The following is a 16,297-nucleotide window of genomic DNA, read 5'->3' as shown; positions in this document are numbered from 1 at the left end:
TCAGACATGACTCATATTGCTGTTCATGAACGTTCTCAGACATGACTCATATTGCTTAGGGTTTTTCCTGCGTTCAAATTTGAGTGGCAGTCGCCTCCAGCTAATGTTGTGCCGCCCCAGCCAGTTTTCTCTCTGTCCCCAGCTATATGGATGTTAACTACAGTTGCAGCATTGCGCCACTGCAGGGGCGCTGTATCAGCAGCGGTGCACCGAAAAGCACTAAAACCGCTGCAGAAGAAGATCAAAAATAGCTTTTCTCGCTAGTTGGTACATATCTATGATTGGTGCTATTGACGTCCTGATTTTCCCCCAGGCTCTTCCATATCAGAGCAGGGCTGTACAGTGCGACGAAAAAAACTGTGCGTGTCTGTCTATTTTTAAACGTAGCACTGGTTTAGCATCTTTGAATTACTGGCTGCTGGTTGTGGCCCCCCGGGGCGATCCTCTGTGCCTCTCGAGGGGGGCGGGGGCCTTTCTGGTTGCAGTCCCCTTGGGGTTCCTGTGTTCTGGGGCAGCGCCTGGATCTCTGGGACTTGGAACTCCCTCCGTCTCCTACGCATCTTTGGGGGGCAGATCTGTGGTCCCTCACACTATTGGACGCTCCTATAGAGAAACCTTACCTAAACAAGCGTGTGTACACACACAGGTGCTCACATGGTGCTCTCATAAGTATGGGCTTGGGCACGTTCAACACAGGTCTTAAGGCTGTCGTTGCCACTAAATGCACTGTGATTTATCATCGTGTGATTGTTCAGTTAAACAATGTTTATTTTATATTTCATCATCAGGTTGACGCAGTGATAGCTTGCTCCTGATGTATTGTTGTGTGTCCCATTTTTTGTTCTATTCTTTCTCTTTCTGCAGGTCTAGAAGCAGACTCTTGTTCATTATTGTTTATTTTTGTGGACCCCCCCCCCCCCACCCCCTCCCACCTTTTGTCTTTTCCTTTCTCTTTCACCTCTGTCTCCGTGTCTGGTCAGAATTACAAAGCATTCAAAAACAATAGCAATAAAGTTTTAAGTATCAGGCGTGACATTAAAAGCAGAAGCTTTGATGCTCCATCTGAGAATAAATCTGTAAGGCTTGTCACCAGCATTCAGACATCAACTCTGCTTGCTTCACAGCCAGACAGGACACGGGAGAAGAAAAGCAAAGAATTACTATTTTCCCCAGAACTTTATTGAACTAAAGTAAGTTACATGTAAGAAAAATGCTTTCACTGGCGCACAGTGTGGTCATCTGGATGCAGTGGAGGAAAATAAAGGAACCAGCAAAGGCGCAAAGGCAGAACCGGTCCAAAGTTTGGCATCAAAAGTGCAGCTACATGCAGATAGGCTAATGCTAAAGCTAACGGGTAGCAGTCTCACGATCAAGTGGCGAACAGAAAAATGTATGATGATCGTAAAACTAAGAAAGACTAAACTCTACAAGCGGATAAAAAGTCCCCACCATCCTGTTTATTCTGCATCCTGCAGCGCTACGCTGCAGATACGAGTCACATTACTGCTCCAAGTCTGCTCCACACACAGGAGCAGGAAGTACAGCAAGCCGTTGTAGTATATAATTCACAAACGCTTCTATCTTTGAACATAATTTAAACTGGATTATTGGTAATCCGTACATAATAGACATGCCACCATTACGTTGTTAGCAGCAGAAATGAAATGTTATTTCCATTTCCAACACAAATGCATGTTAATGAAATGCATTATATTTTACTGCATACATTTATGTTATTTTGACTAAGATCAGTGTTATTAATGCAAACCTAAAATGTTACTGAAATGTAGGTCAACCATTTAAAAATGTTAACTATAAATATAAGATGGAAAAAGGAACTAAACACTAATCAGATGCATATTATTGAGCCTTTCATAATAAGAGTCTGTTATTTCAGCCTGATCATTTAGTTGTTTTATTTCATATTTTGAGCATAAAACCAGTTTTGTTTCACTTCAAACATTATCAGATGGAATATTCAATTAATGAACAGAAGCTTAGATCAGAACACTTAACGAAAAAATATTTGGTCTAAAAAAGTGAGACAGTTGAATGCACAGAGTACGCATGTGCTGGCGCATGGTCAGGATGGTACCTCCTCTGGCTCAATTTGAGCCAGGAACAACCCTCTTGCTGTTCATGAACCTTCTCAGACGTGACTCATATTGCTGTTCATGAACCTTCTCAGACGTGACTCATATTGCCGTTCATGAACCTTCTCAGACGTGACTCATATTGCCGTTCATGAACCTTCTCAGACGTGACTCATATTGCTGTTCATGAACCTTCTCAGACGTGACTCATATTGCTGTTCATGAACCTTCTCAGACGTGACTCATATTGCCGTTCATGAACCTTCTCAGACGTGACTCATATTGCTGTTCATGAACCTTCTCAGACGTGACTCATATTGCTGTTCATGAACCTTCTCAGATGTGACTCATATTGCTGTTCATGAACCTTCTCAGACGTGACTCATATTGCCGTTCATGAACTTTCTCAGACGTGACTCATATTGCTGTTCATGAACCTTCTCAGACGTGACTCATATTGCTGTTCATGAACCTTCTCAGACGTGACTCATATTGCTGTTCACGAACCTTCTCAGACGTGACTCATATTGCTGTTCATGAACCTTCTCAGACGTGACTCATATTGCCGTTCATGAACCTTCTCAGACGTGACTCATATTGCTGTTCATGAACCTTCTCAGACGTGACTCATATTGCTGTTCATGAACCTTCTCAGACGTGACTCATATTGCCGTTCATGAACCTTCTCAGACGTGACTCATATTGCCGTTCATGAACCTTTTCAGACGTGACTCATATTGCCGTTCATGAACCTTCTCAGACGTGACTCATATTGCCGTTCATGAACCTTCTCAGACGTGACTCATATTGCCGTTCATGAACCTTCTCAGACGTGACTCATATTGCCGTTCATGAACCTTCTCAGACGTGACTCATACTGCTGTTCATGAACCTTCTCAGACGTGACTCATATTGCCGTTCATGAACCTTCTCAGACGTGACTCATATTGCCGTTCATGAACCTTCTCAGACGTGACTCATATTGCCGTTCATGAACCTTCTCAGACGTGACTCATATTTCCGTTCATGAACCTTTTCAGACGTGACTCATATTGCCGTTCATGAACCTTCTCAGACGTGACTCATATTTCCGTTCATGAACCTTTTCAGACGTGACTCATATTGCCGTTCATGAACCTTCTCAGACGTGACTCATACTGCCGTTCATGAACCTTCTCAGACGTGACTCATACTGCCGTTGATGAACCTTCTCAGACGTGACTCATATTGCTGTTCATGAACCTTCTCAGACGTGACTCATATTGCTGTTCATGAACCTTCTCAGACGTGACTCATATTGCCGTTCATGAACCTTCTCAGACGTGACTCATATTGCCGTTCATGAACCTTCTCAGACGTGACGCATACTGCCGTTCATGAACCTTCTCAGACGTGACTCATATTGGCGTTCATGAACCTTCTCAGACGTGACTCATATTGCCGTTCATGAACCTTCTCAGACGTGACTCATATTGCCGTTCATGAACCTTCTCAGACGTGACTCATAGTGCCGTTCATGAACCTTCTCAGACGTGACTCATATTTCCGTTAATGAACCTTCTCAGACGTGACTCATATTGCTGTTCATGAACCTTCTCAGACGTGACTCATATTGCTGTTCATGAACCTTCTCAGATGTGACTCATATTGCTGTTCATGAACCTTCTCAGACGTGACTCATATTGCCGTTCATGAACTTTCTCAGACGTGACTCATATTGCTGTTCATGAACCTTCTCAGACGTGACTCATATTGCTGTTCATGAACCTTCTCAGACGTGACTCATATTGCTGTTCACGAACCTTCTCAGACGTGACTCATATTGCTGTTCATGAACCTTCTCAGACGTGACTCATATTGCCGTTCATGAACCTTCTCAGACGTGACTCATATTGCTGTTCATGAACCTTCTCAGACGTGACTCATATTGCTGTTCATGAACCTTCTCAGACGTGACTCATATTGCCGTTCATGAACCTTCTCAGACGTGACTCATATTGCCGTTCATGAACCTTTTCAGACGTGACTCATATTGCCGTTCATGAACCTTTTCAGACGTGACTCATATTGCCGTTCATGAACCTTCTCAGACGTGACTCATATTGCCGTTCATGAACCTTCTCAGACGTGACTCATATTGCCGTTCATGAACCTTCTCAGACGTGACTCATATTGCCGTTCATGAACCTTCTCAGACGTGACTCATACTGCTGTTCATGAACCTTCTCAGACGTGACTCATATTGCCGTTCATGAACCTTCTCAGACGTGACTCATATTGCCGTTCATGAACCTTCTCAGACGTGACTCATATTTCCGTTCATGAACCTTTTCAGACGTGACTCATATTGCCGTTCATGAACCTTCTCAGACGTGACTCATACTGCCGTTCATGAACCTTCTCAGACGTGACTCATACTGCCGTTGATGAACCTTCTCAGACGTGACTCATATTGCTGTTCATGAACCTTCTCAGACGTGACTCATATTGCTGTTCATGAACCTTCTCAGACGTGACTCATATTGCCGTTCATGAACCTTCTCAGACGTGACTCATATTGCCGTTCATGAACCTTCTCAGACGTGACGCATACTGCCGTTCATGAACCTTCTCAGATGTGACTCATATTGGCGTTCATGAACCTTCTCAGACGTGACTCATATTGCCGTTCATGAACCTTCTCAGACGTGACTCATATTGCCGTTCATGAACCTTCTCAGACGTGACTCATATTGCCGTTCATGAACCTTCTCAGACGTGAGTCATATTGCCGTTCATGAACCTTTTCAGACGTGACTCATATTGCCGTTCATGAACCTTCTCAGTCGTGACTCATACTGCCGTTCATGAACCTTTTCAGACGTGACTCATACTGCCGTTCATGAACCTTTTCAGACGTGACTCATACTGCCGTTCATGAACCTTTTCAGACGTGACTCATATTGCTGTTCATGAACCTTCTCAGACGTGACTCATATTGCTGTTCATGAACCTTCTCAGACGTGACTCATATTGCCGTTCATGAACCTTCTCAGACGTGACTCATATTGCCGTTCATGAACCTTCTCAGACGTGACTCATACTGCCGTTCATGAACCTTTTCAGACGTGACTCATACTGCCGTTCATGAACCTTCTCAGACGTGACTCATATTGCTGTTCATGAACCTTCTCAGACGTGACTCATATTGCTGTTCATGAACCTTCTCAGACGTGACTCATATTGCCGTTCATGAACCTTCTCAGACGTGACTCATATTGCCGTTCATGAACCTTCTCAGACGTGACGCATACTGCCGTTCATGAACCTTCTCAGACGTGACTCATATTGGCGTTCATGAACCTTCTCAGACGTGACTCATATTGCCGTTCATGAACCTTCTCAGACGTGACTCATATTGCCGTTCATGAACCTTCTCAGACGTGACTCATAGTGCCGTTCATGAACCTTCTCAGACGTGACTCATATTTCCGTTTATGAACCTTCTCAGACGTGACTCATATTGCCGTTCATGAACCTTCTCAGACGTGACTCATATTGCTGTTCATGAACCTTCTCAGACGTGACTCATATTGCTGTTCATGAACCTTCTCAGATGTGACTCATATTGCTGTTCATGAACCTTCTCAGACGTGACTCATATTGCCGTTCATGAACTTTCTCAGACGTGACTCATATTGCTGTTCATGAACCTTCTCAGACGTGACTCATATTGCTGTTCATGAACCTTCTCAGACGTGACTCATATTGCTGTTCACGAACCTTCTCAGACGTGACTCATATTGCTGTTCATGAACCTTCTCAGACGTGACTCATATTGCCGTTCATGAACCTTCTCAGACGTGACTCATATTGCTGTTCATGAACCTTCTCAGACGTGACTCATATTGCTGTTCATGAACCTTCTCAGACGTGACTCATATTGCCGTTCATGAACCTTCTCAGACGTGACTCATATTGCCGTTCATGAACCTTTTCAGACGTGACTCATATTGCCGTTCATGAACCTTTTCAGACGTGACTCATATTGCCGTTCATGAACCTTCTCAGACGTGACTCATATTGCCGTTCATGAACCTTCTCAGACGTGACTCATATTGCCGTTCATGAACCTTCTCAGACGTGACTCATATTGCCGTTCATGAACCTTCTCAGACGTGACTCATACTGCTGTTCATGAACCTTCTCAGACGTGACTCATATTGCCGTTCATGAACCTTCTCAGACGTGACTCATATTGCCGTTCATGAACCTTCTCAGACGTGACTCATATTTCCGTTCATGAACCTTTTCAGAAGTGACTCATATTGCCGTTCATGAACCTTCTCAGACGTGACTCATACTGCCGTTCATGAACCTTCTCAGACGTGACTCATACTGCCGTTGATGAACCTTCTCAGACGTGACTCATATTGCTGTTCATGAACCTTCTCAGACGTGACTCATATTGCTGTTCATGAACCTTCTCAGACGTGACTCATATTGCCGTTCATGAACCTTCTCAGACGTGACTCATATTGCCGTTCATGAACCTTCTCAGACGTGACGCATACTGCCGTTCATGAACCTTCTCAGATGTGACTCATATTGGCGTTCATGAACCTTCTCAGACGTGACTCATATTGCCGTTCATGAACCTTCTCAGACGTGACTCATATTGCCGTTCATGAACCTTCTCAGACGTGACTCATATTGCCGTTCATGAACCTTCTCAGACGTGACTCATATTGCCGTTCATGAACCTTTTCAGACGTGACTCATATTGCCGTTCATGAACCTTCTCAGTCGTGACTCATACTGCCGTTCATGAACCTTTTCAGACGTGACTCATACTGCCGTTCATGAACCTTTTCAGACGTGACTCATACTGCCGTTCATGAACCTTTTCAGACGTGACTCATATTGCTGTTCATGAACCTTCTCAGACGTGACTCATATTGCTGTTCATGAACCTTCTCAGACGTGACTCATATTGCTGTTCATGAACCTTCTCAGACGTGACTCATATTGCTGTTCATGAACCTTCTCAGACGTGACTCATACTGCCGTTCATGAACCTTTTCAGACGTGACTCATACTGCCGTTCATGAACCTTTTCAGACGTGACTCATACTGCCGTTCATGAACCTTTTCAGACGTGACTCATATTGCTGTTCATGAACCTTCTCAGACGTGACTCATATTGCTGTTCATGAACCTTCTCAGACGTGACTCATATTGCCGTTCATGAACCTTCTCAGACGTGACTCATATTGCTGTTCATGAACCTTCTCAGACGTGACTCATATTGCCGTTCATGAACCTTCTCAGACGTGACTCATACTGTCGTTCATGAACCTTCTCAGACGTGACTCATATTGCCGTTCATGAACCTTCTCAGACGTGACTCATACTGCCGTTCATGAACCTTCTCAGACGTGACTCATATTGCCGTTCATGAACCTTCTCAGACGTGACTCATACTGCCGTTCATGAACCTTCTCAGACGTGACTCATATTGCCGTTCATGAACCTTCTCAGACGTGACTCATATTGCCGTTCATGAACCTTCTCAGACGTGACTCATATTGCCGTTCATGAACCTTCTCAGACGTGACTCATATTGCCGTTCATGAACCTTCTCAGACGTGACTCATATTGCCGTTCATGAACCTTCTCAGACGTGACTCATACTGCCGTTCATGAACCTTCTCAGACGTGACTCATATTGCCGTTCATGAACCTTTTCAGACGTGACTCATATTGCCATTCATGAACCTTCTCAGACGTGACTCATATTTCCGTTCATGAACCTTCTCAGACGTGACTCATATTGCCGTTCATGAACCTTCTCAGACGTGACTCATATTGCTGTTCATGAACCTTCTCAGACGTGACTCATATTGCCGTTCATGAACCTTTTCAGACGTGACTCATATTGCTGTTCATGAACCTTCTCAGACGTAACTCATATTGCCGTTCATGAACCTTCTCAGACGTGACTCATATTGATGTTCATGAACCTTCTCAGACGTGACTCATACTGCCGTTCATGAACCTTCTCAGACGTGACTCATATTGCCGTTCATGAACCTTTTCAGACGTGACTCATATTGCTGTTCATGAACCTTCTCAGACGTGACTCATACTGCCGTTCATGAACCTTCTCAGACGTGACTCATATTGCTGTTCATGAACCTTCTCAGACGTGACTCATACTGCCGTTCATGAACCTTCTCAGACGTGACTCATATTGCCGTTCATGAACCTTCTCAGACGTGACTCATATTGCTGTTCATGTTCTATTTACAGCAACATTAATCTATGTTTAGTACAAAGAAAACGAGTGAACATGTTGTGTGTTGTACTGTTAAACATATGAATCACAAATATAATAAGTGACATTTTGTTTTACTGATATCTGATAAACAGTCTGCTAATGAATTAAAGGGTGTAAGTTTAATATAAGATCCAAGGGTACGTCTGAATCAATTCAATAGTATTTCTGCTACATGGTCAAATGCAAGTTGTTAGAATGAGACTTTATTGTAAAGAACACGTAAAATTCCGGTGCCTGTTAGCAAATGAAACACATCCTCACATGATTTTGGATATTGTATTTTGTAGACATGTGCATATGAAGGTATGACTGTAATAGGTAGCCTAAGTCACTTCCGAACAATGGGTCCCTGGAGGAACGAAAAGTCAACGGGGCTAAAAACGCTATTTTTTAATCCCCTTTGCCTGACGCCCTGGATCACACGTATTGCATACTGCAATTTAAATGAAAACTAATGATGGGGGTTTCGACCACACCTGTCACGTACTTTGAGATTTATCAGCTTGTAAAAGTTCGTAATTAGCATGACTACAAACTAGAAACGTCGCATATGTGATGTCACCACAGAATGTCCTCCCCCTAGCGTAGCTGCTACTCACCACAAGACCAGATTTGTGGTGATTCTTTCCTCTTGTGGGAAGTTTGATGAACTTACAGCCCTTTTCCCTCCGTTTTCTCCGTGTCTGGTTCAATGACGTCACTTTCGTGAAGCATTTGTAGTCCTGAACTTATTTTCACACAAAACCTAAAATAACGTTTCCCCCGTTCGAAAATTAGCACGTTCTTGGTATTAAAATGTGTCTTTAAAATTCACGGACATCATATGTGATATCCATGGCACAAAACAAGCGGAATTAGAATATAGTGTTTTTAGCCCCATTGATTTGCGTTCATTTTTTCGTTCTTCGTGGACCCATGGTCCAGAAGTGACTTGGGCTCCCTACTGGGGACTGGCGCGATCACCAGTGATCTAATCTGAGCGGAACTGGCTCTTCTCGAACACGGCCATTGCTTTTGGTGTCACAGCCAGATGTCACTGACCATCTACTGGTCACATGTCTGACAAAGACCTATACCTGACTGATGTCTGCATGTGACCCTCCCCAGAGGAGCAGTGAGATGCGTTCAGGGTTGGGATGTCCCGATCAGGGTTTTTTTGCCCTCGAGTCCAAGTCATTTGATTTTGAGAATCTGCCGATACCAAGTCCCGATCCGATACTTTTGATACATAAAAAAATAAGAAAAGGAAGAAAGTTCCAGAATGTTCCTTATTTTTTATTTAATTACCTTTTTATTTTCATTTTTAACAACAGATCACTTCTGTGAGGTAGTTTGAACAATCAAGTAATAAAAAACATAAATTCTTCACTTTTGGACTTTATTGCAAATATAAAAACAGATAGCACTTCAACTTAAAATACCTGGCAGGGGTCGTCTTTGCCTCGGCCCCCAAAGTGCTTAGATACGCCCCTGGACATGGGACGGAGTTTAGAAGATGATCTGAACTGTATCAACTATATAAATACTACATGCTGATAGGTTATTGCTTTATACAGGTACACACGTGTAGTGGGATCAGTCTACCTACGCTTTATTTTGTTAAGTACTTTGTTTTGTTTTCTTGGTTTTTATTTTCCTGTCTTCCTGTCCCGTCTGTCTCTCATCTTCCTGTCCCATCTGTCTCTGATCTTCCTGTCCTGTCTGTCTCTTATCTTCCTGTCCCATCTGTCTCTGATCTTCCTGTCCTGTCTGTCTCTCATCTTCCTGTCCCGTCTGTCTCTCATCTTCCTGTCCTGTCTGTCTCTGATCTTCCTGTCCTGTCTGTCTCTGACCTTCCTGTCCTGTCTGTCTCTCATCTTCCTGTCCTGTCTGTCTCTGATCTTCCTGTCCTGTCTGTCTCTCATCTTCCTGTCCCGTCTGTCTCTGATCTTCCTGTCCCGTCTTTCTCTCATCTTCCTGTCCCGTCTGTCTCTGACCTTCCTGTCCTGTCTGTCTCTCATCTTCCTGTCCTGTCTGTCTCTGATCTTCCTGTCCTGTCTGTCTCTGATCTTCCTGTCCCGTCTTTCTCTCATCTTTCTGTCCTGTCTGTCTCTGACCTTCCTGTCCTGTCTGTCTCTCATCTTCCTGTCCCGTCTGTCTCTGACCTTCCTGTCCCGTCTGTCTCTGACCTTCCTGTCCCGTCTGTCTCTGATCTTCCTGTCCTGTCTGTCTCTCATCTTCCTGTCCCGTCTGTCTCTCATCTTCCTGTCCTGTCTGTCTCTCATCTTCCTGTCCTGTCTGTCTCTCATCTTCCTGTCCTGTCTGTCTCTCATCTTCCTGTCCCGTCTGTCTCTGATCTTCCTGTCCCGTCTGTCTCTCATCTTCCTGTCCCGTCTGTCTCTGACCTTCCTGTCCTGTCTGTCTCTGATCTTCCTGTCCTGTCTGTCTCTGACCTTCCTGTCCTGTCTGTCTCTCATCTTCCTGTCCCGTCTGTCTCTGACCTTCCTGTCCCGTCTGTCTCTGACCTTCCTGTCCTGTCTGTCTCTCATCTTCCTGTCCTGTCTGTCTCTCATCTTCCTGTCCTGTCTGTCTCTCATCTTCCTGTCCTGTCTGTCTCTCATCTTCCTGTCCTGTCTGTCTCTCATCTTCCTGTCCCGTCTGTCTCTGATCTTCCTGTCCCGTCTGTCTCTCATCTTCCTGTCCCGTCTGTCTCTGACCTTCCTGTCCTGTCTGTCTCTGATCTTCCTGTCCTGTCTGTCTCTGACCTTCCTGTCCCGTCCTTCTCTCATCTTCCTGTCCTGTCTGTCTCTGATCTTCCTGTCCTGTCTGTCTCTGATCTTCCTGTCCCGTCTGTCTCTGACCTTCCTGTCCCGTCTGTCTCTGACCTTCCTGTCCCGTCTGTCTCTGATCTTCCTGTCCTGTCTGTCTCTCATCTTCCTGTCCCGTCTGTCTCTCATCTTCCTGTCCTGTCTGTCTCTGATCTTCCTGTCCTGTCTGTCTCTGATCTTCCTGTCCTGTCTGTCTCTGATCTTCCTGTCCTGTCTGTCTCTGATCTTCCTGTCCTGTCTGTCTCTGACCTTCCTGTCCCGTCTGTCTCTGACCTTCCTGTCCTGTCTGTCTCTGACCTTCCTGTCCTGTCTGTCTCTGATCTTCCTGTCCTGTCTGTCTCTGACCTTCCTGTCCCGTCTGTCTCTGATCTTCCTGTCCTGTCTGTCTCTGACCTTCCTGTCCCGTCTGTCTCTGATCTTCCTGTCCTGTCTGTCTCTCATCTTCCTGTCCCGTCTGTCTCTGATCTTCCTGTCCTGTCTGTCTCTGATCTTCCTGTCCCGTCTGTCTCTGATCTTCCTGTCCCGTCTGTCTCTGACCTTCCTGTCCTGTCTGTCTCTGATCTTCCTGTCCCGTCTGTCTCTCATCTTCCTGTCCTGTCTGTCTCTGATCTTCCTGTCCCGTCTGTCTCTCATCTTCCTGTCCCGTCTGTCTCTGACCTTCCTGTCCTGTCTGTCTCTGATCTTCCTGTCCTGTCTGTCTCTGACCTTCCTGTCCCGTCTGTCTCTGATCTTCCTGTCCTGTCTGTCTCTCATCTTCCTGTCCCGTCTGTCTCTCATCTTCCTGTCCTGTCTGTCTCTGATCTTCCTGTCCTGTCTGTCTCTGATCTTCCTGTCCTGTCTGTCTCTGATCTTCCTGTCCTGTCTGTCTCTGATCTTCCTGTCCTGTCTGTCTCTGACCTTCCTGTCCCGTCTGTCTCTGACCTTCCTGTCCTGTCTGTCTCTGACCTTCCTGTCCCGTCTGTCTCTGACCTTCCTGTCCCGTCTGTCTCTGATCTTCCTGTCCTGTCTGTCTCTCATCTTCCTGTCCCGTCTGTCTCTGATCTTCCTGTCCTGTCTGTCTCTGATCTTCCTGTCCCGTCTGTCTCTGATCTTCCTGTCCTGTCTGTCTCTGACCTTCCTGTCCTGTCTGTCTCTGATCTTCCTGTCCCGTCTGTCTCTCATCTTCCTGTCCTGTCTGTCTCTGATCTTCCTGTCCTGTCTGTCTCTGATCTTCCTGTCCTGTCTGTCTCTGACCTTCCTGTCCTGTCTGTCTCTGATCTTCCTGTCCTGTCTGTCTCTCATCTTCCTGTCCCGTCTGTCTCTCATCTTCCTGTCCTGTCTGTCTCTGAGCTTCCTGTCCCATCTGTCTCTGAGCTTCCTGTCCTGTCTGTCTCTCATCTTCCTGTCCTGTCTGTCTCTGAGCTTCCTGTCCTGTCTGTCTCTGGTCTTCCTGTCCCGTCTGTCTCTCATCTTCCTGTCCTGTCTGTCTCTCATCTTCCTGTCCTGTCTGTCTCTCATCTTCCTGTCCTGTCTGTCTCTGATCTTCCTGTCCTGTCTGTCTCTGACCTTCCTGTCCTGTCTGTCTCTGATCTTCCTGTCCCGTCTGTCTCTCATCTTCCTGTCCTGTCTGTCTCTGATCTTCCTGTCCTGTCTGTCTCTCATCTTCCTGTCCCGTCTGTCTCTGAGCGTCCTGTCCTGTCTGTCTCTGAGCTTCCTGTCCTGTCTGTCTCTCATCTTCCTGCATCTCCCTGTCCTCCAGAAAAACTCCTGCCTGCTTCCTTCTTATTCACCTCACAAGTAACTTTTTAACCAGCAGATCAAATTGATCTATTGACCTCAAAAACAGCGGAGTGTACGCGGCCCGGCTGCGCCAGTGACGAGCGCTGCAGCGCGTCCACACGTCATGCTCAAACACAGACAGAACTTACCAGAGAGAAGATGAACGGACACGAATGACTGTGTGTTAATTATATATATTTTGGTGACGCCACTTAGAAACAGAACATGTTACTGTGGCCGTGTGCAGAACGCAGCTGGAGTTGATGAATAATCAGCGGTCTGCCTGCTGCTCTGCTCTAAAGAATCCCCGCTACGCTGAGTCCATATAAATCATGTAATACAGGTAGAAACTGGATCTGTTTGTGCTCCTGCTGGGTGTGTAAGCTAAGGGCATCAGGGGAGCCTGGCAACCTTTAAGGAGAACCAAGTTGCTCTCCAATAATTTGAACCCAGTATCTGAGTCCGGGTCGAGTCTGAAACCACGTGATCGGGGCCGATTTCCGAATCAGGACATCCCTAGTTCAGAGTTCAGTATTCTGCCCAAGGGCACTTCAGCACATGACTTTTTGGAATCAAACCACTCAACATCCGCTCAGCCTGTTTAAACACATTCTCTAAGTGAATGGAGGAAAATAAATGTGAGGACTCCATTCTGTCTGCAGAAGTTAGTTTGTTTTTGTTGTTTTGTTTTAAATACGGTTTCTTGGTCTGAACACCAGGTTCTGGTTCTGAGTGGAGCGTGTTGGTTTAGGGAACAGAACCACAGGCAACTGGAATGCTGTGGTTTCTGCAGTGACTCATTCAGGAGTTTGGCTCCGCCCACCTCAGTGTTTGCCTGCAGCTGAAGCTTTCTGTTGGAGTTCTGCTCCGTCTCCTGGTTCTGTTAGTCAGACTGTAGATTTGGTGTTTCTGGTTGTCAACCCCTTCTCTCCACCGCAGCCGTCAGCAGCACGTCTTGCTGGCGTAAGCTGCTGCTTGGCCCTAACCACGAGACGCGAAGCAGCTGTCACCTACAGAGCACGAAGTCACGCGACATTAGCAAAATCACGCGTGACTTCGTCAGTAAACACAACAACAAGCAGGAGAAAACTACAACATGACTCCAAAAGGTTTGTGTTTTATGTTCTGTCCGTTTTATTTCATATTATATTATAACTTGTTTAAAAGTAAAGCAACCGGAAGGCAGTACGTTTCTTTATTCTGAAAATCTCGGGAAGCTTCGCTCTGTTTCCGCGTCCGATTTCCTGTCTTTCCTTCCCCAAAAATGTCGAACTTGACCCGTTTCAGAGGCGTAGAAAATAGAACCGGCGCGTAAAGGCCGCGACATGCTGCTCCTGAGACGCGGCCGACTCGCGCTGCTGACGGCTCCGGTGGAAAGGAGTCTGGGCCTGGATCTGGATCTGTGTCTGGGGTGTATCAAGTTCAGATTTTTCACTCACTGGGTCGGTTCTGTTTCAGGTCCAGACCCAGTCATGTCCCAGCAGGAGCAGGACTTCAAGAAGAGCCTGGAGGCAGCCCAGGCCTGGATCCTGGCGGTCCAGGAGAGGCTGAAGGTCAACGACATCACCCAGGGGCCTCGTGAGGCCCTGGAGGCCCGGCTGAGGGAGACCGAGGTGAGCCGGGTTTGTTAGAACCAAACCTGCTCCGACTCACGTTCTGGTTCTGCTGTTGTTCCAGCGGACTGGGGTTAGGGAAGGGAGAGGCCGATGAGACTTTCATGAGTCAGCTGGTAATAAAGGAGGCAAAAGGATTCCTAAAATCATGGAAACTGTTAGCCACCCACTACCCCATAGAGACGGTGTCCTGCCCACTGGACGTGCTACTACTAGTTTACCCGTTTAGTTATAGATCCACTAGGATAAATATAGATCCACTAGGATAATTATAGATCCACTAGGATAATTATAGATCCACTAGGATAAATATAGATCCACTAGGATAATTATAGATCCACTAGGATAATTATAGATCCACTAGGATAAATATAGATCCACTAGGATAATTATAGATCCACTAGGATAATTATAGATCCACTAGGATAAATATAGATCCACTAGGATAATTATAGATCCACTAGGATAATTATAGATCCACTAGGATAAATATAGATCCACTAGGATAATTATAGATCCACTAGGATAAATATAGATCCACTAGGATAAATATACAGGTGCTGGCCAGTAAATTAGAATATCATCAAAAGGTTGAAAATATTTCAGTAATTCCATTCAAAACGTGAAACTTGTACATTATATTCATGCAATGCACACAGACCAATGTATTTCCGATGTTTATTACATTTAATTTTGATATTTATAGGTGACAACCAATGAAAACATCAAATCTGGTATCTCAGAAAATTAGAATATTCTAAAGGCCAATGAAAAAATGTTTGTTTCTCTAATGTTGGCCAACTGAAAAGAATGAACATGAAAAGAATGTGCATGTATAGCACTCAATACTTAGTCGGGGCTCCTTTTGCCTCAATAACTGCAGTAATGCGGCGTGGCATGGACTCGATCAGTCTGTGGCACTGCTCAGGTGTTATGAGAGCCCAGGTTGCTCTGATAGTCGTCTTCAGCTCCTCTGCATTGTTGGGTCTAGCGTATTGCATCCTCCGCTTCACAATACCCCATAGATTTTCTATGGGGTTAAGGTCAGGCGAGTTTGCTGGCCAATCAAGGACAGGGATACCATGGTCCTTGAACCAGGTGCTGGTGGTTTTGGCACTGTGTGCAGGTGCCAAGTCCTGTTGAAAGGTGAAGTCTGCATCCCCATAAAGTTGGTCAGCAGCAGGAAGCATGAAGTGCTCTAAAACTTCCTGGTAGACGGCTGCATTGACCCTGGACCTCAGGAAACAGAGTGGGCCAACACCGGCAGATGACATGGCACCCCACACCATCACTGACGGTGGAAACTTTACACTGGACCTCATGCAACGTGGATTCTGTGCTTCTCCGCTCTTCCTCCAGACTCTGGGTCCTTGATTTCCAAAGGAAATGCAGAACTTGCTTTCATCAGAAAACATAACTTTGGACCACTCAGCATCAGTCCAGTCCTTTTTGTCCTTGGCCCAGGCGAGACGCTTCTTGCGCTGTTTCTTGTTCAAGAGTGGCTTGACACACGGAATGCGACACCTGAATCCCATGTCTTTCATGAGTCTCCTCGTGGTGGTTCTTGAAGCGCTGACTCCAGCTGCAGTCCACTCTTTGTGGATCTCCCCCACATTTTTGAATGGGTTTGTCGTCACAATTCTCTGCAGGGTGCGGTTATCCCTAGAGCTTGTACACTTTTTTCTACCACATTTTTTCCGTCCCTTC

General features: G+C 45.6%; 1 protein-coding gene across 5 annotated transcripts in view; it reads left to right on the top strand.

Annotated features, from left to right (window-relative positions):
* syne3 (spectrin repeat containing, nuclear envelope family member 3) overlaps nucleotides 1-16,297 on the top strand; it is a 54,560-nt gene that overhangs the window by 1,244 nt on the left and 37,019 nt on the right. For 3 of the 5 annotated variants that reach the window (XM_070547155.1, XM_070547156.1, XM_070547151.1), the window contains exons 1-2: nucleotides 13,630-14,086; nucleotides 14,436-14,590. In XM_070547155.1, coding sequence (XP_070403256.1) covers nucleotides 14,074-14,086; nucleotides 14,436-14,590 — 168 coding nt within the window. In that variant the 5' untranslated portion in view covers nucleotides 13,630-14,073. Of the gene's footprint in view, nucleotides 1-13,629; nucleotides 14,087-14,435; nucleotides 14,591-16,297 lie in introns of those variants that run through there. The other 2 variants (XM_070547153.1, XM_070547154.1) reach the window with 1 other exon arrangement.

The sequence above is a fragment of the Nothobranchius furzeri genome, chromosome 18 (assembly GCF_043380555.1).
Source record: "Nothobranchius furzeri strain GRZ-AD chromosome 18, NfurGRZ-RIMD1, whole genome shotgun sequence".
Lineage (NCBI taxonomy): Eukaryota > Metazoa > Chordata > Actinopteri > Cyprinodontiformes > Nothobranchiidae > Nothobranchius > Nothobranchius furzeri.
This window is presented reverse-complemented; position numbering and strand designations above follow the sequence as displayed.